General features: G+C 34.5%; 1 protein-coding gene across 1 annotated transcript in view; it reads left to right on the top strand.

Annotated features, from left to right (window-relative positions):
- The window catches only part of rnf180a (ring finger protein 180a), a 39,115-nt gene extending 13,806 nt beyond the window's left edge, over positions 1 to 25,309 (top strand). The window contains exons 6-8 of the mRNA XM_088911342.1: positions 12,591 to 12,819; positions 17,566 to 17,691; positions 22,774 to 25,309. Coding sequence (XP_088767468.1) covers positions 12,591 to 12,819; positions 17,566 to 17,691; positions 22,774 to 22,976 — 558 coding nt within the window. The 3' untranslated portion in view covers positions 22,977 to 25,309. The remainder of the gene's footprint in view (positions 1 to 12,590; positions 12,820 to 17,565; positions 17,692 to 22,773) is intronic.
- The last annotated feature ends 306 nt before the right edge of the window (positions 25,310 to 25,615 follow it).

Below are 25,615 nucleotides of genomic sequence, written 5' to 3'. Positions count from 1 at the left end.
ATGTAATGAACTCTGAGAAAGTGATCAGCATTTCAGGATTGTTGGAAAGCTCCTAGTAATTTCACAGGGAGTGCAGGAAATTTAAGGAGTTCTAAAATAAGGTGTTCTGTGTATTTTAGCTTGCATCTGTCCTCCAGCAGAGGGCATCCAGTGTCTTTTAGATGGGGGTGGGGTGGGGGGAACAGAAATATACATTCCAGCCTTCAGTGTGCGTTAGAGTCAATAGAACCAGTTTGTTTTTATTTTTACACACTTCCCTTTTAACCTTTTTATTTTTGTTTACTAAAATAGATAAATCACAAGACAAGTTAGATTAAGAGGCTTTAAGAACTATAACATACAGTATATTACATTCCTGCATTTCTACCAATATCAGCATGTTGAGAAATGTAATTATCACTTGTAAATAAACATGTACTGTATATCTTCTCCCATGAATGCCAATAATCATTATCCAGCATAATTTATGTAACCTTTATCTTTTGTAGATAACAGATTACTTTTCACAGTTTGTTTTGTAATCATTTTTTTCTTCAATTAAATGTTATTAAATATATTTTTTATTATATTATTATTATTATTATTATTATTATTATTATTATTATTGCTGTTGTTGTAAAAGTGACCTTTTAAAGAGAAATAGTAAAGCTTTATATGTGTTTTGGGTTAGATTTGTTTGAGATTTCCTGCTTGTTATTAGGAAATAGCAAATGTCTTTGAAAGAAGACTGGAGCAATACGTTTCTAAAAATATTGATTAAAAGCTTTGACAGTGATACACTTCCCTGACACCTTCTAGTGTTTGGTAGGACTAATAATGCTTCCAGTGTAATACTGATTATGTGTAAACACACATAAAAACCCCAAATTAAAATGTAGATGGGAAACAACTGAATTACTGTACATCTGTTGTTGATGTTCTTGGTATTTTGACATAACATTTCATTTTTTATTTGCCTTTTTTATTTTATTACAGTACAGATATTGTAATAGAGTCTGTAGAGTTGCTGCTTTGACTCCCATGTACTGTATATTACATATTACTTTCAGGGATAAGTGCTTTTTAGAATTTTTTGTTACATAACTACCCCTTTAAACTGACCTTTTGCTGATTGTCTTTTTAATTATAAATACAAAACTACTATCAATCTATTAATGACAAAACAGGGTGACCTGTTCTTTACTAAGCACCACAGGCACCAATTGTTTTGTCTGATCAGTTTTCAGTTAGGATGTTTACTAATACTAAAACTTGTTTAATATCACCAGAAATCGAGCAAGACACTCCTTTAAATATTCTTTTCAGCAGGATGAAATATGTATTTCACCTAGAGACAACTTGTAATCGCTTACATCGGAAAGAAAAAGAACAGGCTGATAATCTAGCATCAGCCTTCCCGGGTCTCTCACTTTAAAACCAGTTTTAACATAACTTTATTAGCCCTTTACAATTTCTTGCATTAGAAATTCATCTTTTCACATACCCCAGCTTGCTCTCCATGAGACACACACACACACAGGGAGAGAAGCTTGGGGTCAGAGCAGAGGGTCAGCCATTGTACAGCGCCCCTGGAGCAGTTGGGGTTAAGGGCCTTGCTCAGGGGCCCAACAGAGTAGGCCCAGCCAGCTTCAGGATTTGAACCAGCAACCTTCCGGCCACAGGCGCAGATCCTTAGCCACAGAGCCACTGCTCCATTATATACTCTGTAGTGAAAACAGGAACAAGCAGCTCTTAGAGACTATTACACATTATTGATTGTGTAGTTATTACTAGTGAGTTTGGTGGTCTTTCAAGTTTTTACGTTCAGAAGCTAGCAAAATTTCTCTTTTTATTAAACACAGCCAAAATGTTGTGTTTTCTTTCTTCTTTTTTCAGCATGGAATAAACCTATTACTTGTTCTTTTGCAGCCTACGCATGCTGACGCAGCTACCCACCTAAACTAATAAATATTTGTATAAATCAGCGGATTACTCTTCTGTGAGGTACTGTATACCTCAGTAAGATTTCCTTGTGTCTCCATAATGTTGACCAACTTCTTATGTGCAGAGTGTGTGCACTTCTTATGTAGTGTTCAAAAGGGACTTTTAGAAAGATATTGTACAGCAGTTAAAATACCCAAGGTGTTAGTCTGTACAAACCAGGAATTTTGTGTTCTTGCACAAAATTAAACAACACAGTAAAAAGGTTTGTAATTTAATACAACAAAGCAGTGATGGAATTTGCATCACTAGGAGTTCAGGTAAATGATCCCTGAAAGTCAGTGCTATGACTTTCTTGTCTTAAATTGCACTTTGAAATGCCTTTTTTATTTTGATTGCCCACTGTTTCAAAGGGTAAGTGCATCCCATATTTTATTTATGTCTGGTACAAAAACCCATAGCTTCTTAAGGCCATCGCCTTTAGCGAAGTCATTTAGTTTCTGTACTTGAATAAAAGTGTTCTATTGATTGTGGTATTTTGGAACAAACTAAATTATTAATGTGGTATCATCAGCGAGAAGGGAAATCACATTACAGATAGTATGTGCTCTATCAGAGACCTGTTCGTTTTGATGATGCGTATGGTTTGTCTAGATTATAAAGCATTTCAGATGGACAATTTGCAGTGTAGTTGAAATCTGAGCACTTGAATAAATGTGTTAGTGAAACAAAGCTAAGCAGGTGAGCAGCTGAAAGATTCATACCACAGCAACTTTCATCTCCATGTTTTCATTTTCACAGAGCATTTCATTGATTGCTTTGGAGATCTGTACTGTACTATCATAAAGCTGTAGGATATATGTACAGCAATGTGATGAATTGTTTTGACTCCCCATTGTAGCATAAGTTTGTGCCCATTACAGTATATTATCTTTTTTTCTTTAGGTATTTAGATGCATTTCTGTCTTTACTTGACATTTTCTTGTGTCCAAATTGATGGGTGGATGTTTATGCTTTAGTCAAATGCTATTTCTTTCTTACACATGTCTTTCGTGGTCTTGTTTCTTGTTAATTGCAAGATGTAGGCTAATATTTTAAAACATTTACTTGTTACTTGAATTAAATCCCTACAATAGTATTTCCCCCTGGGGGTTTGGGGTTTTATGTAAACAGGTTAATACTGTTTAGTTAGAGGCCTTCACGTTGGCTGTTCAACATTTCTAGCAGCTTCAGAGATCTGCACTTTCATATTCATGTCTTTACAAAGCTGCGTGACAGGACCAGCCATGTGATTCAGGGAGATGCAGAAGCTCAGATTGCCCTAGATTCTGCAAGCAAAAGAGTAATTGCAATAAAACAGATCCCCACATTAGTATATACAAATTACCTTTAGTGTATAACTGGACTTGTGGATTTCATTGCCGTTTTAGGTCACTGGTTATGGAGTTAGATAAAATAGCATGGTACTGTACATGTATTTCAGTTTTGCGCAGCATTCTGACTACAATACATGACGAAAGTCAGTAATACTAATCAGCTTGTGTGTTTCATCATCTTCTCGTGTATCTGTTGTTAAATTGGTGATTTTGTGTGCTAGTGTTTTTGTATTTGATAAGTGATATGTTGACAGTTACCTGGTCCAAACTCCCATAGGCCAAAAAACTATTCTTCTTTTTCTTCTTCTTATTATTATTAACAACAGAGTACTATGCGATACAGTATTTGTGATGGATATTAAGGATTTGTCAGTTTTTCCAACCAAGCTTTGGAAGGTGTGTTATTCAGTTGTAATGTGTGTCAAGATGACTTGCAAGCATTGTATTGTGCTGGAAACAAAACCTCTGGAAAGTATTCACAGTTAAATACTGTAAGTGTTTGAGAGGAAGCCAGCTTTTCAAGTTTCAAAGGGAAAAAGGAAAATGGGGGTACTTAAAATATTCACTTAAAAAAACTGAATATATATCATATCATTAAATTATATAATTTGTAATTGAATAGAATCAGACATCATTAGAAGGTGTTAAACATCTTTGCAAGACACAGTAAATTACCCAGCCACACATATACAGTACAATATACAGTATCTATCTGGTCTTGTTCCATACATAACCTCTTTCTTTCACTACACAAAACACAGGCAAGTTAAAAACCCTGTGGATAGAAAATAGATTACATGGAATTACCCTTTTATAAATCTCAAGCAACAGATTTTTTTTTTCCCCAGGGGCAATTTACCTATGCAATGCAGGTTTAGTGCTGAAGTTCTAACCTATACTCACAGTTTGGTTACTGTCCTGGAGCTGTCCTCAGATATGTTGTACTGTGCTCCACAAGCTAATAGCTGCTAGAAAAATCCCCAAATTGGGATAAGTTTTGCGTTTATACTTACAGTTCTTTTAAATGAGTCATGCGAAAGATAACATACATTCTTGAGAAAGACCACATTAATTGTATTAACTTTAGTTTCCAATTTAATTAATTTCCATTTATTTTATCTCTTTAACTTTACTTTCACGTTAAAACACTATTTAGATTTTAAGATTTAATCTGTAATTAAATTCAGAGTGCACAAAAATGTATTTAAAAGACTTTTGTCTACTTAACTCTGAATGCATTATATGGAATGAAGTGATCCACTTGTGCGTTGGATTATGCATGTATTTTGCACCGAAGTGGCCTTTACAGATCCTGCTAGCTAGACATACAGTAAGTGTAAATAAATATTAAACCATAAATTTACAGTCAAAATCCCACACATTAAAAACATTTCATGTTGACTAAATTTTACCATATAATTCATCACATCTTGAAATGTTGTTGTCTGCTCTTTCCTTTTTTGTACAGTATGTGAGATGTCTGGAAAACAAAACAGTGTGTGAAACAAACCGTGAAAATGAAAGTTAGATTTTGATTAGCCAAGTAGTTAAGACAAACAGTAGCGAAACAGTTTGCTCCTCCCTTGATCTGAGGGGTTATCGATCTGCTATATTGCCTGTTAAACTGTGTTGAGATCATGGTAGCCGACATTCCATAATAAGATTGTTTCACATTTCCTTTGGTTTTGTATTCACCTTGATAACCTTTTTCTGAGCATAAATCACACTCTGAGCAGGCCAGTATAACTGGTAACTGATCTAAGGGATCATTAAGTGATCATCTGTCAAGCAACTGTAGAACAACTCTGGAATTATTAGGAACACTTACAGCCACTAAACAAAGTGATGCAGTTAAAAGGTGGAACATCACCATAACCAACTAATAGAAAATGATGTCTTAAACATAACAATGAGAACAAGAGGTCTTATTTATGCAAACATCTCTTCAAAAAATAAAATAGTCTTAATCTGTATTGAAGACTAGAAAGGTACAGTCTCTTCTGTTTAGATTAGAACATTGCCTCATGCCCTGGAGTGCATCTGGTTGCTTTTCTCTGGACTGATTCCAAAGTAGCAATAGCTCTTTACTATAACATGGTGACTAAATTTTACTCCATATTCTGAAGAAGCTTAACTAGTGTATTATACAATTCTAACATAGCATCCCTTAATTTAATTTATATGCTTTTTCACATATTACATGCACAATTGGGGAACAACTATGCTTTTTTAAGTTTCCTGTGCTCATTTTAATTAAAAATACTTACTACAAATAATCACAAACAATATTTCTGAAATAAGTTAATTATAACAAAAACATTACTGTGGAAATGCTTGTTTTGCAAGTCATGGACTATACTCTGATTTCCCTATAAAATAATCCAGTATTCATAAATTCACAGTTTGCAGAAACTTCAAGGTACCTTGTTCTCTCAAATATCAAGGTTTTACTGCACATCTTAATATTTTCTTTGGCTTTCTTGCTTCTGTACGAAGATTTAATGACAAGAAGATATAAATGATGTCTAACATAAACACCCAAGACTTTCTCACAAATAGCCCCCTCTGTCTTAGTGTTTTCCATTTTTTATTTATACAGTAGTTTGATTTAGCTAGTTGCATGCAAACTCCTACACTTCTCTATTTTAATTGGCACCTGCCAGGTGACTCTTCTAACCCTGGGTCATTTTTCACAGGCCATTTTTCACAGAACAAACTTCCTTGTCCCCATCTAGCACAAGTCACAAAAACTGCTCGACTTTCTTCATACTTACGGATAGTCAGCCCACTTCTGCCCACTTTTCCCTCGTGTCAACAATATCATGTCAGTTTTTGGTACCTGCCTATCCACTGAGCTCTTCACCATTTGACTGCAAACTCCACAGTGCCAGAGCAGAGGGAGGGTACAGATTCGATCAAGATGGTCCAAAGTCAAATCATTACAATTCCTTTGTATTCATCACAGAGAACAGGACCAAAGGACACAACGTTGAATTAAGTAAAATGATATGCTTAAATTATAATAGTTTTTGGATTAAAAAGACCTGAAATTAAAGACCCGATCCTCAATATGGTTACTTTATTGCTGTACATTTGTTTATCTGGAGTTATGCAATCACCCTAACAACCAGACAAATGTGACAGCCATAATGCTTATGGTATAGCTCATTTTTCACTTTAGTAAGGCAAATGTTTTGTAATACTATTGATACTGTACAGCATTTCATGTTTTTTTCAACCATTGTATATCTTTAATTTATGTGTTAAAATTAATCAATTGTTAACATTTGCTTCATTACTTTGACTATTTTTTATTTTAAAAAATATCAACTAAAAGTAGGTGAAATTTGAGTGACAAAATAAGTACCGTTTTGTTTGAGTACTGGAAAATTAAATCTAGGTTACTGTACTATTTATAGACTCAGGTTGGTTTCTGTTGAGTGTTAGGCTATCAATACAGTTTAATTTTCAATTGCCATTTTCTATTAAGTAATATGAGTTCAGGTGGGCATTTCAGTTTTCTGTAACAATGGATAGTGTGTAAATAAAAAATGTTGGAACCAAAAATGAGTCAAGTGAAAATCCATTCTTGCAATGATGGGCAATAAACATGCACGGTAATCAATGAACAGTTAATGGAATAACCCATTCTACTGGCATATTTTCCAATTTCCTGCAAAGCTCAAATAAGCCTGAGATTATGAACTGTGATAATGTACAACATAAAGTCAGCTTGTGTCACACTGATTTAATAGTCCGTGATTGTTGACCATAACACATTCATTTGTAATAATCCCCTAGATTATGATCATGTATCTCGGTTAGCCCTTATATTTGAAGTCACAATTCTCATATTGTCATCCCCTCCTCCTCAATCAATCAATCACAGTAGTTTCAAGAAAATCAAGATCCATTTATTAATGCCGGGCAGTTAAACTGCTTCTTACCAGTTTCACAGAATAAAACTCACAGACTCGCAGTTTACTGGCCCACATTTCACACAGGGTCTCGCATCACACAGTTCTCCCAGTTCACTCCCAGGTCAACACAGGAATCTTCAGCTCCCAGCATAAGGATCTCTATTCAAACTTTTTCTCTCATGTCTCAAGAAGCCTTAGCTTCCTGGTTTTAAATGATCATCTGAGCACCGGTCCTTCAGCAACCATTCAGGTGACTGATGTTGGCAGGACATTCCCTGCTTTCTGGGGAATGTAACTCAGGCCAGAGCTGTCATCTTGCTTGCCCTAGCAGTCCTGCCAATATATTGATGCTTTTTATTCCAAATATGTTTGCTAGTTTGACTGCTATGCAGAAATATTGAACTATTGATATGTGATTGCTTAGATTGGATATGTAATAAAATAGATAAGTAAAGAACTATTATTGTGCAAGATGGAAGGCAAAAGTGTATATACAGCAAAAAATAAGTAGTCCAGCTTAATTAGATGCTTCTGAATACCATTGGACTTTGTTGAAATTTGTATGGAAGTTGTTTTTTTACCAGTTGAAAAGAAATATGGGGCAAAGATTTCATACAGTATTTTCAAATTGTACCATATTTGTAAGAATTATTGTAAAGTACTCACCATGTCCTGAGTCAGCAATTGTTTAAGGCCTAGCCTTTTGGCAACAAGCCCTATTCCCTAATGTGGTGACCGAGGACTGACGGGCAAGCTGCAATGTCTTAGAGGAGAGTTAGAGGCATATCTCGCTGACACCTCTGCCAAGTGTGAGACACCTGGCAACTCGCAGAAAAGCATGAGGACTCTAGCTATAACCTACACTATGCTGGCAGCATTCGGCAAATATAGCACTGCACTTTAGGAATCCAAGCCATACAGCTTAACATGAACCCAGAGCAAGAGCCTGACAGAGTACAGTATCTGTCGGAAATGAGCTGACAACAGCTTGTGTTAATAAACTACTGGCGTTTTGTGACAGAATCCCTGGAGTATGCAAATCCTGTTTGGTATGTTGTTAAGAAACATCTGAAATAAAATGACAGGAAACCATTTGCTCTTTTACAGGCATGCATTGTATTTGTGTGTGGCACCCTCGTTCCAGAGGAAAGCAAAAAGCCTTTCTTCAATAAAACATTTTAGGATCATATTCAAAAGTCTGAAATCGTATACTCACTCTTAGTGAATTTAATTATTGCTTGGTGTCAGATGTTCATCGGTAAAACTAATTTAAAAGTCTCCAAGAGACTAATGTAAGTTCTCTGCAACTGGTAATTGAAAATCAATTAAGATCTTCCATTATTCTGACATAAAGAATAATGCCATTGTCGTGTAATAATAAGAAAATTCTCTACAATTTTCTTTCAAAAAGATTTTTTGTGATGTGTACTATCCTGGCTCTTTTGATTCACACTATTAACTTTTCTTAAACTCAATTTTCACCTTCTTGTCTGGGGAAAAAGCCTTGTCGCAGAGATGAAGAGATTGTCCATGACAAAGTACAGGAACACAGCTACTGAAAATCTACAAATATGTTTAATGTTTTATTTATCCTTGACTAGCAACACATTCTTAAACACCCTGGAATGAAGTGACTTTCATTTTAAGTTGCTAAGCAACATTTGACCCCCTTTAATACCTAGGAATGTTTTGCTTAACAGTCTCTTCAAGACTGCAGTTCTGTAATCCCTCTGTGTAAGGTGAAAAGGTTATTTAAATTTTCTCTTTTTAGTATGATAAGGCTGCTGGGGGAATTTACATGTAGAATAACAAAGAAAGAAGGACGTAAGACATTTTGTTGAAAAAATGTGGCTTTAATACATATCTGCATTTCAGGTCATTTTCATTAAGAAATGGCTCGTTTGAATCAGTAATAGAAATACCTTGACTGTACAGTATTTAACACAGGCAATAGACCCAATCCAGAGCCATATGATGTGAAATATATATTCATAGTGCTAAACTGATGAATGTCGCATTTTGTTTATATTGAAATTCACTCCAGCAGTGCATGTAGAAATCTCTGGGGTATGTGTAGTACAGTGATCAAAATCTTTCTTCAGAAAAATTTCATATTTTTCATTTGTGAAAATATACAGTATATTAAATGAAGCCAATTGCTTTGTGTTGTAAGTACTTGTTTTAATATCCCTGATAATTGTGATAATATAATAATGTACAGTATTTTTTGGCATTTTAAATGGCTAACCTCCCATCTGCTTCTTCTTAGAAAAGGTTCTTGGTGCCAGTGTACATGCAGTACTGTAGATGGGTGCAGCACGTGAGGTTCTATTTAAAAGAAGGTGTTAATTCTTACAGAAGCACTAAGCATCTTGCAAATTGCAGTGTTAGATGTAGAGAAGGAGGCTTTTTATTCTAAGCATTATGTGCAGCAACGTTATTGCTCTGACTGTCCCAGACTTGGTTAAAAACATTCTAAATTTCTCATATTTTCCTGATGTGGTTGAGAGACAGTCCAGCTCTTGACTCTAGTCTTGTACAGTACAGTGTGTGTCTTCTTTATGTGTGTTACAGAATGCACCTTTTTAATTCAGTTTGATGGGAAAAAAAATTATTTTCAGGTGATTTATTTGTCTTAGTTTTTTCTATATTAGGTGAATCATGATTAGTGAAGTTAAATGATCATAGCTAGATTCTTAAACTACTTCCAGAATCACTGTAGATTTATTGACCTCAAATACTTTTATACAGAAAATCAATTATTGAAAATTTAGTCTTTCCCCTAATATAATATGAAACACAACACTAACTACAGTTGATACTATAAAATTGGCTGTGCACACTAAACCTTTGGTTATTTAAGAAATCTGCTGAATTATATTCAGAAATGTTTCAATGGGTTTATCACCTAGTTTAGACAGGTAGTCCAGATCTCACAGTGTCCTAAATGTATCTTTCCTAACTGTTCTTATTTCTTCTGTTAGCCCTGATGTTGTCAATGTTTCACAACATCCCTTTGATTGTGGAAGGACTTCTAGGTTTCTGTGCATGTTCAGCATTTCAACCTTTTCATATGTGTACAATATTTCCATTTAGGAATATGCAACATAACATGGATAATGCTTGCATTTAACATTAGTTTTGTCTGATATAGATTAGACATAGATGTAGATACAGTACATAGATTTGAGGTATTTTACATATAGATTGCAAAACACAATACAACCACACTGTTCAAAATTCAACACTTTGCATTGGTAGAACTCTGCATTACAACATCTATAAAAGTGTTTTGATGTTTTCTTTTCAATATGAAAAATTCCTATTGGTCTTATTCAGCAGTTATTCCATTAGTAACGTTTCAAACACCAATATGAAAAGTGAAAAGGGAAAAGTGAGGATCTTATCATTTTAAGTACCCCCAAATCACATGGCTCCTAACCAAAATATAATAGCATCTTTGTAAAAAAAAGTAAATGGTTTATGTCTCCTCAGTGGACGTTAGCTCTCTCTTGTAACAGAATCGCAGAAAAAGCTGTTCTCCATCACAGATGTTGTAGTACACTGAGAACAACTATTTTTTCTCTTAGGAAGAAGGTTGTTTAATGAGCTTGAGGCTGTTTGCTTATCATTGGAGACTTATCATTTCAATGAGCTCAGCTCTAAATCTACAGTACAGTATATCAATTTAGAATGATCTGGGTAAAAATGCATTCAATTGTGACCTTTATGAATTTGGAATGTACAGTAGTGTTTTAAATGTCTTTACCTCTTCGTCTAGTCCATGGTATTTATATTTTAACTAACTATACCAAGTTGGTTTATCTGTTATTATCAATGTTGTATGCAGGTGTAACAAACTCAGAGTGGATTAAAACATTTGAAAATAAAAAAAAAGCCTTGTATTTTATGGAAGTAAAAACCCAGTACATCTATTTAAAAGCCAATTTCATACTGAAATGTTCAACAATTGACATGTTACAACTAAGCGCTTATCTTAAAGGTTTGAAAAACCACCTTTAAAGGTGCTATATAAAATAAAGTTTATTATTTAAACTGCTTTCAAAATGCAAAGCATAAGACAACATAAAACTTATTTTTCTGTCCTGTGCAGCTTGATAAGGAGTCTGAGGAATTTTTTAACTTACATATCCTATAAATCCTTGTCTTATACTTACTCAAAACTAAAATATTTTGTCACAAATAAGCTAACCATGTTTTGTCCAATATCTCATCATGGTTCATATTTTGCATTAGGGTCAGATGTCAATGCCCTTTGCACCCACAGAACTACAGTAAAGGCCTCAGATCAAAGCTTGTGATGTTTTAATAACTTTCATGCTGTAGCAGTGACTTTTTATGATGTTCTGCTTTAAAAGATGTGCTTTGATCCACCTGTTCTCAGTGCATAGCTCAGTATATCTGTGACAACATAAAAGTTAAATGTTTAGGTTTCCATTTCTTGGAATTTTGTCATCAGGAGCAAAGATAGAAAGATCTGGCAATGGTGAAAGCAGCTTTCTGGCTTAGAAAGTTTTCTGTTTTCAGTGCAGTCTTATGAATTTCATACTTCTCATGTTTGATACTAGCATACATTCAGTAGACATTCAGGCTTGAGTAATGTTTTTTGAAGTAAAGGGTACTTTAAAGGAAAACAGATGAATCAGAACTGAAAAAGATCATCATGGTTGGTGTGGCCAAAGTGAGCTTGGAACTCTTTCCATACACTAGGCCTCTGTAATTTTAATTTCACTCATCTGTTTTTTTTACTTTTAGTTCAGAGTTGAAAATAAGCCTATTGAGCTTCAAACATGAAAATGGATCTCCCTCCAAATTTAATGTACGAATTGTATGGTGGTGCATAACTGCATAACGGCAACTCAGACTACAATACAGCAATCTCTGCTTCACAACCTGTGCTCCAAGATATGTTTGGAGAGATTTATTACATATATGTGAATACACTAAAAGACCAAGTAATAGGTTTATTTCATGCTGAAAAAAAAGAAGAAAGAGAACACAACGTTTCGGCCGTGGAGCCTTCTTCAGGTGTGGACAATAAAAGACTGCTTTTTATAAAAAAAATAATCACAATAAGCAAAACACATAGTTAATGCATTTCTGGGTGTTTGTTATGCTTCAGATCGCTGTATTAGGAAGAGCGCCTTTTAGTGTTATTGAAGATGAGCGCTAAGATTATAGCTGATTATTGAAAATATATTTGTCCTGAAAATATCCTGTTGGTGTAGCTTTATGTAGCTCATGTTAGCACTAGTTTTCAGCAATAAGAAATTTAGATTTCCTATCATCTGTATGCATTGAATGAGCAGGTGCAGCATTACTGGTTAAAGTTCAAAGAGTGTTTCTCTTGCAGAGCTCAACTTGGAATCTGTCCAGCAGCGATGATGAAGACAGTCACAACGGTGACAAGGATGGGTACATCTGTGCTGTCTGCCTGGATGTCTACTTCAGCCCCTACATGTGCTACCCATGTCACCATATCTTCTGTGAGCCCTGTCTCCGCACCCTGGCCAAGAACAACCCTGGCAACACACCGTGTCCCCTCTGCAGGACTGTAATCACACACGTCTTTTTCCAAAAAGGTATGACGGGACAGGATGTCTTTAAGATAGAAGATTTGGGGGAAATGCGTACTGAACAGCAAGCGTATTCTGATTTATGGTGCATGACAAAGTCACTTTGATAAAATTGGGATGATCTTCAATCACGTTGCTTTTTAAAGTCTGCCACCCCAGAGGCACAACCTGTTAATGTGATTTTTAGCATCGCATTACTTTTTAAGTGGACCCGAGGGAGATGGTAACAATAAACTGGCCGAAAGTGCACACTTCAAAGGAGATAAAGTTCACTCTCCTTGTAAAGTTCAGAATCATTGTAACAGTTCCTAAATGTTCAAGATAATGAAAATTCTTCTTTGTTGCTAAAATACCCAACAAATAATATGCATTAATTTTCTTAAGTTTTTTTCTAAATGTTTAAGAATATATTATATATATTTATAGATATTATATTTTATTCCATATTTTATCTGATTATCTGATTTTTCATTTTTTTAAACCATGAAGAGACATAGTGGCTTATAAAAAGGGTTGCATTTTTAAATATTTTATTGTTTAGGGAATGATATTAAGTGAAATGTGTAGCATTAATGTGACACAGTAATTGCAGTTGGACGTGTCCATTTGCATAAACGTTTAAAAAACAATGTTGCAATATTAATTTAAATGTTCTTTAAAAAGTGACATCCTAAATATTTTTTAACAAAAATACTGCAGTTTCAGAAAGTGACATCACATATGAGTAAATATGTTAACACTATTTACTGTACATTGCCTGCTGCTTTAATCTTTTAAATGTGTGGAAAATCTTTGACACAAATAACCCTCTTCTTTAACATTTCAGTACTTTAGGGATTATCTCCGGACAAAGATAGTTAGGTCCTGACAAAATGTTACTTGAGCAGAGGAAACTCTGGGTGTTCTACGGATTTTAATAAACAAATGTTTGGGAAAAATAATCAAAATCCTCATCTGTATGCACTTCCTGTGCATAAGTATCACTTCATAAGTAGCAGTTGCTTCGAAGTATGTGAAAAGGGTACATACAACTCATTAAAACAGAGTTTAATTTCCTTGAAAATAGGAATAAAAATGTTGAGGTCCATTAAAGCACCACACTTATAATTAAACCTCCTATTTTGTATCCCGAATTTATATGTTTTGGTGGGAATTGTGCTGATAACCTTAAGTTGTGCTTTAATTTTTGTTAGCTCTACTTTCTGGTTTTGTATTTAAAGATATTGTTCCTTCATATTTTTGCCAATAAGTATTTATTATAAGAAGCATATAATTTTCTTTCTAGTAACACTTTTTAGGGGTGATAAAGGTTAATGTGAGTATGAGACTGCAGTTGTTCAGTACATGTAGAACAAGAGCACATCATTTGTGCCTAAACTTGTACTGAGAAAGGAAAAAAAAGTACTTTTATCAGTCAACCCCTAGTTCAATCGTTCAGTTATTTCTGTCATTTTATTTGCTGTAGCAAACAGCCACAGGCTTTACCAAAGACCTAGAACAAGTGGGCAGAATCAGGTCATGGAACAATAGAATGATACTTGACAAAATTGTATCAGTGGATATACTGTAAGTCTTAACCGATAATATGTACAATATATAATAAACAAGTCAGATTACTTCTGACCATGTCTGATTGTATGGCGAGTCAGCATTTTCTTTCCAGAAATAAGTAAAAAGGTTCATATGAGAGATGAAAGGAAGATCATTATCCCAATGGTGCTATCAAGTATGGTGGCTGTTCTATCATAGTGTGGATGTGCTTTAGCCTTTCAGGGAATGGAAACCTTATATGATTAAAGCAGTTTCAGAGGCAGTAAACCACCAATACACTGGAAGTAACTTCATAATTCATCTTGACAGTGGTATGAAACACAGCCAAATTAACAATTACCAAAGAATTTTGTAAAGAGAAGAAGGATCAAAGTACTGGACTGACCTCAGTCCGAGGGAAATGTTACATGTGGATCTGAAAAAAAAATGTGTAGCTGCCAGGAAACTCACCAATTAGAATTTATTCAAAGCTGCTTGGAATGGGGGAGAAGGACAGGAGGTGGCCAATTTACAGAAAACGTTTACATGCTGTAATATAGGGCTGTCCAGTCCTGGTCCTGGGGGGCTGTAAAATCTGTACAGAAGCTGTAAAATCAATCCAATTAATCCAGCATTTAGGTGATTTATCTTAAGGGCTGAGCTGGAATGAAAACCTACAAACTCACCAGCCTTCCAGGAACAGCGTTAGACTGGACAAGTAACTGAATTAGGACAGATTCATAGTGAATGCGTTTGTCCACATATAGTATTATATAATACATTTTATATTATATATAAATAATTTTAAAGTGTAATTTTATTAAATATATGTTTTAACAGACATTTGAAATTTAGGTGTTAGCTCAGGCATCTGTAAACGTGGTCCTAGAGAATCACTATGTTTCATGATTTTCTTTCAGAATTATTTCAGAATTACAGTATTGGCAGATTTATTAAAAATATAATGTAAAAAGTGTGTTTCCATCAGAAGTTCTGATGTGCAAATAAACTCCTTGGGTGTTTTCTGAAAAAAGATTGGTAAATAACGTTTATATTAGAAACACAAATTAAATCATAAACTGCAATCCGGCATATTAGAATTAATGCAGCATTGCTTTCAATGCAAGTTTGCTTTCATGGGGAAAAGAAAATTGACTAGGCTGTTAAAATGCAAAGTGTCTGAGGATTAGGTGAAGTGTCCCTCTACTGCTTTATCTTTGTTAGAGTAGGCCCCGATGCTGTGTTTCAGAGAAAATGAGTTCCAGACTCAAGGAGACTCATATCCATTAAGTGTAGTTGACAATAGTTTGATTGGGAGTTTCAAGATTAGTGTCTTATGCACTGCTTTTCATTAGCTTTTCCAAGGTCAAAGGCCCTAGGTTTAGAAAATTGCTCAGATTTGCAGCCAATGATAAAACTAGGGCCCTGCTTGGTTATGCTGCAGCTATATCTGAATTTGTCTTTGGACAGTAAACAAAAATGCTAAAATTTAAAAATGTACCATTTATTTTAATATTTCACATTAATGTGATACTACTGTAAAAAGTACTGTGTATATTTAGACACTGTAAATATGTATACATGTATTTTATGTATAGTGATAGAGGGAATTTTCCAATGGAGGAAAGCAGAATTTGGTTCTTTAGATAGGTAAAGACACAGTACAAAAACAAAAAAGAGTGGAGCTACTTAGAACAGTCTTTAATGTTGACCTCAAAGGTGCAATGTTTTCTGTCCAAAAACAGAATTTGTCAAAATTCCTCTTTCCATTTCTAAGTCAGTACAGCTATCACGCTTTCACCAGTTTTCAAAACAAAATGAGCAATTGTTAATTAAAAATAAATACATCCAAAAGCAAAGACAGTCTTATCTGATTTCCAGCAGATAGAAATATAAGTCTCCATTGTGTTTTATATCAGCCTTGAGAGCCAGTTTTATAGTCCTTTTCCAAAGTGCCATACTTTAACAGTTTTCGAAAGTGTAGTTCCTTCCAGTCTAAGTTTCTCTGTGCACCCAGGACTCAGGGGTTTTGCATGGACATTGACATTGAATTATTGGCCATCAAAAAATCATGGCAACACACATCCTCCCTATTATGTCTTTGTAATGATTAGGGTATTTTTCACTGCTACCGTGTAGCTTTTCTGAGCAACTTTCCTTAGATGGTCTTCCACATTTAAGTCTTTAATTACTATCGGTTTTGTGACACCACATGCTTGAAGGTTAGGGGGCACCGTTCATCTTGTGCACCTTCAAAGTTGGATGTAGCTATAGTAACTACTGTAAGTATAATGTTGGAGTCTTAAGGGTCTGCTAACATCTTCAATGTTGTCGCCCTCACATTGTCTGGAAGAAATTCAAATGGGAGTTGTATTAGCATATATTGGCTTCTCAGGCACAAGTAAAGGTTAATTTAAAGTAAAAGAAAAATGAAACACAGGATTTTGTGTGTTTCATATTGCTTAAACAGCCTGCCCTACCACTACGCCTCAGGAAATCACGCTAGCATAAGATTGTTGTAGATCACAGAAAAATACTTTTCACTTGTTCCCGTAATAGTAACTTATTCACTTTGATTTCCGTCTTGTTGTGCCACATTAGCCTGAATCCACTTCCCTGAAGATCTTCTTCATCTTAAGTTCTTTACGTAACCATAGCACCATTCTTCACCTAGTAAGATATACCCAAGCAAGAGTTAAGTATGTGGGTCTCTAAATAGGTAGAATCACATTAGGAAATTTAATTAATGGAAGACTTTAGATCAGCCAGATTAATTTAACCAGAATGGGCCTCCTTCGACACAGTGTCCCTAGTTACCCTACTGTGGAATTGATTTTGAAATTTGACTATTCCAAACTGGCTTTGGTTAAGAAGAGTGCCACCAGTTGTCCACCAACAGCAACCTGGTTTGTCCTGTCCCAGTAGTAACAGGACCAACATTGTTTAGCTTCTGATATTTGACAAGACCAGGCTATAGTCTAGAATTCTGGCTGACAGTCTGGGTATTACCCCTTTTTTAATGTTTTGATCCACCTGTCACATTCAGAAACTTGTTAACAAATGATGAAATGATGTTACAGTCAGTCATTATCCAGTGGAATATGAGTTGTTTTATTATACATATTTCTGAGCAATTCACATACTATTTACACATGTTTAGCTCAGCTTTTTTCTGATCTTTAATATCTTATTGCGATTGAAAATGTTTACTTTTCATTACAGAGCTGAACCACACTACAAAGACCTTCTTCCCCAAAGAATATTTGTCCCGGAAACAGAACTTCCAGAAAGCAAGTTGTGCAAAGTGGCCTCTTCCCAGCTGCAGAAAATTGTTCCGCATCTTTGGAGGTAGATACTCAATTTTCTTATTGCTTCAAGTGGTTTTCACATTTGTGTTGTCCTGAAATTATAGATCTTTTCCAAAGTATTTTCCATGCAACATAGTGACATTTGTATTTTTAATGCTTATACCATAAATCCTGGTACTTATCAGAATAAGTACATGTCGTTTACTGATCCTGAATATAGAGTTATAAAAGACTATTGTAACTTTGAATGACTTACTGTCTTCTTTAGAAAATATTGCTTACTTTAATTTACATTTCCAACAAGTAGTTTGTAGCTTAAAAAGTCATTATCATACTATTTTGTGTTTTGTGAAGTTTTTCTTTAGGTTGTAAGAACTTTGTTTACAAAACGTAATGTTTGTAAATCATGGAAAACAAACATTATACACCTGAGAAAAAGAACATGATATGATACTGTATATTTACTTTTTTTTTCAATTTTAGAATAGAGAATGTATAAATATGAATTACCAGAATTTTTATATAAAGGTAGATTAAATCCACTACTTTTCAGTGTGGAATTAACATTTTGTTCTCTATACATTTGGAATTTCTATTCAGAGTTAAATCTCTTCAAAGCATTTAATCAGATTATTTTGAAAAAAAAAACTCATCTACTAATTCTTAGTCATTAATAGTTTTTTTTTTAACAATACAAGTAAAGATAGCAGTACCCACCAAACGTCCGCTTATGTTCTGGTTCTTAAAAATCTAAATAAAGAAATTGCTTAAGTATAAGTATAAGTATAAGTATAAATGTGTCATTTTTGCCCTGAAGAAAACAGATGTTCATTTTTGTTAGTTGTGCAGTAGTTAATTTATAATGGACTTTTTGAATATATAAAATGTTTCTGAATAAATGTTCTAAGGCAGAACAAAAAAATATAATGAATGTGGCATGGGAGTCAAAGCATAAAGAATTTATACTTAATTATTCTTTTCCCCTTTGCTTTGAAAAAACAAAAGGCCTGGAGATCAAAGGAGTGAACAAGTAGAACGAGCTCCCTATTACTTCATAGAGCAAGGCATAAGTGTATTTCTGCTTCATCGTGGAAAAACACTTTGTGGTTACTATAGTCAAGTATAATTTGTTTGTAAAGTAAAGTATCTTATATTACTTTTTGCACCAGTACTCTTCCTTTTACATGATCTATGACCATGTACTGTAGCTCTTATTAATATTCCTTCCTGTTAAAGAAATCAAGAATTAACAGAATAAACTGAAGATGACCAAATTAAATACAAACAAGTGAACTTGATCTTGTCATCATAGTTTTGATGCCAGTGCAAATGTTTGATCAGATTGAAATTTTGATAATGCTATATTTCAGGATTTTGTATTTACAGTCTCCATTATAAAAGATGATGCAAAAGATAAGGTAGTTATTGGTTATTCAAAGTATGTTCAAGAAATAGGTCTAGGAGTAGCTCCAGAAACAACTTTTTTCTTGCTCTATTGTTTCTTCTTTGTGTATGAGGCTTCTTGTTGTGTTATGTTTCCCTTCTACGTTTGTGTACTATTTAAGGCATTGACAAGAAACGTGAAATTATTCAAGTTTCCCCCATAATATAATTTAAAAAATTAATATCCTGTCTTTGTATTGTGATTTTCAGGTAATGCTCTTTTTTTGCGTTACAAAATACAACGTTTCCACAAATGCTTTTACGATGTGTGTTTACGTTATGTTTTGCCCTTGTTTTGTGTTTTCCCTTGCACTCATTTAGAATATGAAAACATTACAAGAAATTAGGAGGCTATCATTTGATTTTGTGTCTAATCATTTCTTCATGGATCTGTGGCTACACTGTATTTTTAACAATCTGCAGAAATCTTTCCTCGAGGGCAATGGTGATCATTCAACTGGAGAAATACCTACTTGGCAAGCTAATCAAAATCAGTTCTTATCATGGATCTGCACAAAGCCACTAATGGTTTTACTCTTTCGATTAACATGATACCATTAGCCTGTAAACCTTTCAGCATTTTTCATTTTGGCATTTGGATTACAGTTTCAGTATACATACACCCAAGCCTGAATTATGTGTTTGAAAAGGTACATTTACATCAGCATTAATTCTCATAAATGGTAATATATCTACAGTAAATGCAGTGTTCGTATGTGTATATAGGAGTGTATGCACATAAGCACAGCTATTTCTGAAGCCCTTAAAAACATTTTAATATTGTCAAATGCTATAAAAGGCTTCAAAAACTTACTTTCTTTATACTGTATATGCTTTGATAGGTATAATTCTTCAAAATGTAATTAACTTTACACAGATATCTGACTACATACAGTAATCTGCCTTTACGTTGTGTGCAGCTTAAGTCTTAGTTCCACATAGCCTTGGTCGTGTATTTTCTAATGTGTCCATTGTCTGGCATAATTTCCACTGTGTGATAACAGTTTAACCCTTTCAGTCTTAGCTGAAAGTTGTTTTAGTGATGTCAAAAGCAAGCCAGCGCTAGGATTTAAGGTACAGTATGTGCAGCTGTTGATTGAATACATTTTGCAAGGCTCTTTGCTTGAGTTTTATTATTGAAATACTGTAGCAGTCATCCTCTTTTCCTTGCATGTTGTATGTCAGTGAGTGGAGATGGAGAGACAGGACAGAAAGATTGGAAGCTCACAGGGCTTATTGCCCTTAATAATTAACAGGTGATGACTAGTCACTGAGATGTACTGAGCAAAAGAGTGTAGTATTCGCCAACATCCCATGTGGTAAACAACAGGATTATGTCTACTTCTTGAGGGGAAGGTTAAAGAACAGTCCCAGCTGTCCATCAATGGGGAACAGAATACTATGTAACTGGACTTGACAGTACAATGTAAAAATAATATAGTAATAGCGTAGTATTAAATTACAGTGATAATAGTGGACCGCACAGTTGCACAATGGTTAGCATAGTCTCGCAGCTCTGGGGCCCTGGGTTCAGTTCCAGACCTGGGCTGCTGTCTGTGTGGAGTTTGTATGTTCTCCACATGTTCTCACGGTTTTCCTCTGAGTGCTTCGGTTTCCTCCCACAGTCCAAAAACAAACTGATAGCTTAATTAACTTCTGGTAAAATTGGCCTTGGTGTGAGTGTGTGCCCTGCGATGGACTGGCATCCCATCAGGGCATCCTGCTTTGTGCCCGTTGCTTACAAGGATAGGTCCCCCTCGACCCTGAATTGGAAGAAGCAGTGAGAAAATGGATGGATCCTTATGCTAACATTCGTAAGAGCAAAAGAACCACATAGAAGTCCGTTCCGATATCTGTGAATTTTATTTTACGTACTGTACACTTGTGCAGAATGTAATCATAATACATTTGGGGAAGTACCTGTAACACGGATATGAACCAGCAACCTCTGTCCTGCGGAACCCAACTTGCTTGTGAAATAGGCATTGTTATTGGTGCTGGTGTTGATCTTTTACTGTAATTTCAACAAAGTCCTCACTTTAGCAATAAGTAGACCACAGATTCTTAAGTTCCTGCTCTATCACTCTCTCATTTGCTTTTTCCAGTCCCATCAAACCTTACCCATTAGGATACAAGTGAGCAGGTTCCTAAACTTGGGGGAGTTCATTGTACATGACTGTGTTATCATTACTAATTTTCAGTCCTTTCAATAAATACAGTACATGCTGTGTCCAGTGTGAACAAACACGTTTTGTTTGAAAGCTTGGGTGGGATACCGTAGTTCAGAAGTACAGGAGGTACTGTATAGATTGTGTAGCATCTTGTATATACTGTAACTATATAATAATGAATTTATTTTTATAACTAGCATTCTGCACATGGCTGTCACCCTGTCAACAGACATTCAAACACTCATTATTTATGTATGTTATCAGACTCTCTAATACAGACCTTTCTTTTTTTCTTAGATTTACATTTCTATGAATGTACCATTCATTTTAATAGTAGCTCAGCATTATTCCTACCAAGGAGAGACTTATTCGTCATATAATCTTCCTCTATAAACATTTCATGTGTTTTGAGTGAGTTCAGATCAACATACATTGACATGATTTAGCTACAGACACACATATTATTGCTACAATTAGTAGTAGTTTCAAACTCTTTTTAAAATAGTAAATATGTCATTATCAAGAACTTTCTTTCAGATGAGAGGTATTTATTAATTTTTTTTTTTCATAAAAGATGACAGTGGTATCCAGAGAGGTTTTTTCAGAAGACTCACAGCTAACAAAAACATAATGAAACGAGCATTCATCAGCATCAGACAAGATGCTGACATTGGAAAGTGCTTCCTTTAGCAAACAGAATCATCACTGAATACCATTACTGATTCTTTTTGCAAATCCAAGCTATTTTCAATAGTGTCATAGTGTTATTTCTTGACGCTGATTTAAAATTGTTTGAATCATCATTCCCTGTCTGTAATGTAACTGAGGACAATGCAACAGTAATTAGCACTTTTATTTAACCCAACATCAATTGTAACATTTGGACCACAGGGCTCAACCACCATTCCTGGCTGAGAAATTTGGGAGCCCCTGTTAACAGTTGTTTGACGAATAGCCCGTGTACAGTAATTGATTGAATAATTGTGTTTTTGCAGTTTTGTTAAATCTACAAATGTTTAACTATTGTTATCTAGACCCAAAGCTCTGCTTATATTTTTTCAAGGGGACCCAGTTTGTTACATTTGTGCTAATAACAGCAAAAAAATATAAAACACTCATACCTTAGTCCTTCCTTCCAGTTAGTAAAACTGGCTCTCAGTCAAAGGGCTGTAAGACTAACAAGGTTCAGATCAACCCAGCTGGTACTATTGGCCTACCTAACCAATTAGTGTGCAGAGTGACTGAGGTTCCACAGCGGTATGAACCTCATTCACACAAGGCTGCTTTACTTATGTAGTGTCTTACAAATTGAAATTACTGTTTTCATCTGCATTTAATACAGTCTTACTTTGCCCTATGCTATGCTGTAAGCCCCTATTTTGTTTTGTGTATAATAATGCAGTGGAACAACACAGTTTGTCTCTGAATTCTTTTAATGGGATGGCTTTCACCGAGTATGTTATGTAGTCTCCAGATCCGCTTGTATTAAAAGCCTGGTCTCCTTGCAGGGCTTCGAAGACAAACCAGTCCCATTGCCAGAAGACAGTTCCCACACGGTGGGTACAGGTTGGACACTATGGACTATGAAGATGACTCTCGGTGGTGGAGATTTGACATGGACATGGTCATCATCTACATCTACTCTGTCAACTGGGTGATTGGATTCATCATATTCTGTTTTCTCTGCTACTTTTTCTTCCCTTCATTTTAAGACTATACATCAGTGATTATACAAAAATACATATTTTATATGACTGAATAAACTGTAATGGTCTTTAGGTAAAGTATGTAGGTTTTTTAAGGTGGATTACACATCATCACCATTTATTTGCATTCATCATTCTGCAAGACATTTGGACAGTATTCAGTAGCACAGGAGTTATTATTTCCTAGCAGAACAATCAGCATTATGAGAAAGTTTTCAGTTATCCGATATGAAAATGATAATACAGAAACACACTTAATCAACTAGTTTCTATGGTCTGTGGTACAGTAGTTAAAATTCCTATTTCTGGATAAATTCTGTAGCTCTTCTGGTTTGTAGCTATGATAATCTTAGTTCTAAGAACAGTTACAAGTGAGATGAGGTAATGTGGCCTAGCCTAATCTAGCCTGCTTTTTTAATAACTAATTCATAAAAGGATCTTAGCCGCTTTCTAAAGAGTCCAGGGTATGAGCTTCAACAGCATGGCTGGGAAACTTGTTCCATTTTCCCTACTTTTTGAAATTATTCTTAATATTCAGGGTAAAGAGGGCAAGAGACATTTCTGATGAAACAGTTTCATGTTTTTAGATTTTTCTTTATATGAAGTACAAAAAGGGTTAAACTGATTATGTGGCTTGCACACTTTTGGTTATATTATAAAAATGTTTTTATAGCTACTGAAACAAAAACTTTGAGAATTCTCCTATATTGACGGAGTAGTGCACATACTGTACTGTACACTGTGACAGATTGATAATTTATGCAGATCTAAGAAGAAAACATAATTTAAAGTGTCTGTATTTGCTCTTGTTTATTTCAAACATCAGCAGGGTAACAGTAGAGAAAGCTTTAAGAGATGTACAGTATAGGTGATCAGTGCTGCTGTGCAATTGCGCTTACCCAGTTCCTCTTTTTTCATGAAAAGTTTACAAAAATGAGGACAACAGTGTTGCTGTATTCAAAATTTAGACCAGTATCTAAAAAGTAGTGAGCACCAAGACAAAATAACAAGAGTGTATTTTCTGTGTTTGGTAGCTGTTGACCTTTTATAATGATCTTGTTTAAAGATGGTGTGAGTCAGCCACCATATCAAGTTTAACTTTATTTGAATTATTTAAAATACCTACACATATATTATTATGTTACAGAGAGGATATTATTTGCATGTAGTCTATAAAAAATGTTTGCATTTGTATTTTTCATGACTTAACAAAATAGCTTGAAAACTATTGGGTGTATATAGGCTTATTTAGGATAAGTACGCACTTCAGAATATATAATGTCTTGTAAAAGTATTCACATCCTTGCACAGTTTTCACATTTTGTTGCTTTAAAGCTTGTAGTCATACAAAACCTACTCCACCAATTCAAAGCTAAGAAGACAGAAGATAATTGATATTGACAATTGATAAATTGCATTCATATCAAACACTTGCTGTGGCAAACCTAAATGAATGTAAATCAACAAAATTACCCTTACAAGCCACAAAATTAGTTGAGTGGCCTATGACGGAGTACAATAATAATAATTCCAATGAATTATTTTAACAATAAATACACCTGTCTCTCTAAGGTCCCTCAGTCAGCTAGTGAATTGTGAGAAAACATTCAACAACTGAGACCAAGGAGCTTTCAAAACAGCACAGCAATAAAGTTATAAAGCAATAAAGCAATAAGTCTTCTGAATAAATAATAGATACAATAATAATTAAATGCATCTCACAAATAAAATGTACATATTATTTGTCCATTAAACTATATAAACTTGTACATATATAAAATACTATTTTATTTTACCTGGTGCACATTTGTAACACATTACAATTGGTGTTCACAGATTGGGCAGTATTTCAATTTTAGGAGTTGTGGTACAGTAGCTCTAAGTTCTGTTTGCAATATGTTTACATTACTTTACACAAAGACTGAAGCACATCAGGAGACTGAGTGTAACATTCAGTACATTAACGTAAAAAATATATTTTTTTCTTGTATTTTAGGAGTTGTAGAATTGTATTTAAACACAGAATATTTGTTTAAATGTACATTTTCTGATTTGTAATTTTGCAAAATCTTCAAAAAATATAGATCTGGTAAAAAGTTCTAGTTGTATATGAAAAAAAGAAACAAAAAACAGTCACACATGGTGAGTTCTGCCATTAAATTACAGCTGGCCATGGTTTGGTTCCATTTTTCCATCAGCATTTCTACGGTCACAGCATAACAAAATTAATTATGAAGAGCTGCTACTGGCAGCTGAAATGTTCCCTTTTCTCAGCAAATAAGTAAAATCTTTCCAAGCCTCTGGAGGACATTTACCAGACCAATAAAACTGAACTTCCATGCATTTTTTTCTCAAATCTGTCTTGTTTATTTATTATTTACTGTACATATTGATGAGAAGTACAATACATTGCGAAACATTAGTACAGCCTTTCTGTCTACAAAAAACAAATTGTACATGTTAGTATACATGTAGCCATGCTTATCAGCACGAATCATAATGTACTTAAACACGTTTGTCATATTACTAAAGTGTAAGATATTATTTCATAGTTCTGATATGAAATTTTAACATTAATCTATTAAGTGATTATACAAAGGCATTACAAAGCACTGTACACTGTAAGTAAGAGTTCTGCAGTGTT

This window comes from Atractosteus spatula, chromosome 3 (genome assembly GCF_055471065.1).
Source record: "Atractosteus spatula isolate fAtrSpa1 chromosome 3, fAtrSpa1.hap1, whole genome shotgun sequence".
Classification (NCBI taxonomy): domain Eukaryota; kingdom Metazoa; phylum Chordata; class Actinopteri; order Semionotiformes; family Lepisosteidae; genus Atractosteus; species Atractosteus spatula.
This window is presented reverse-complemented; position numbering and strand designations above follow the sequence as displayed.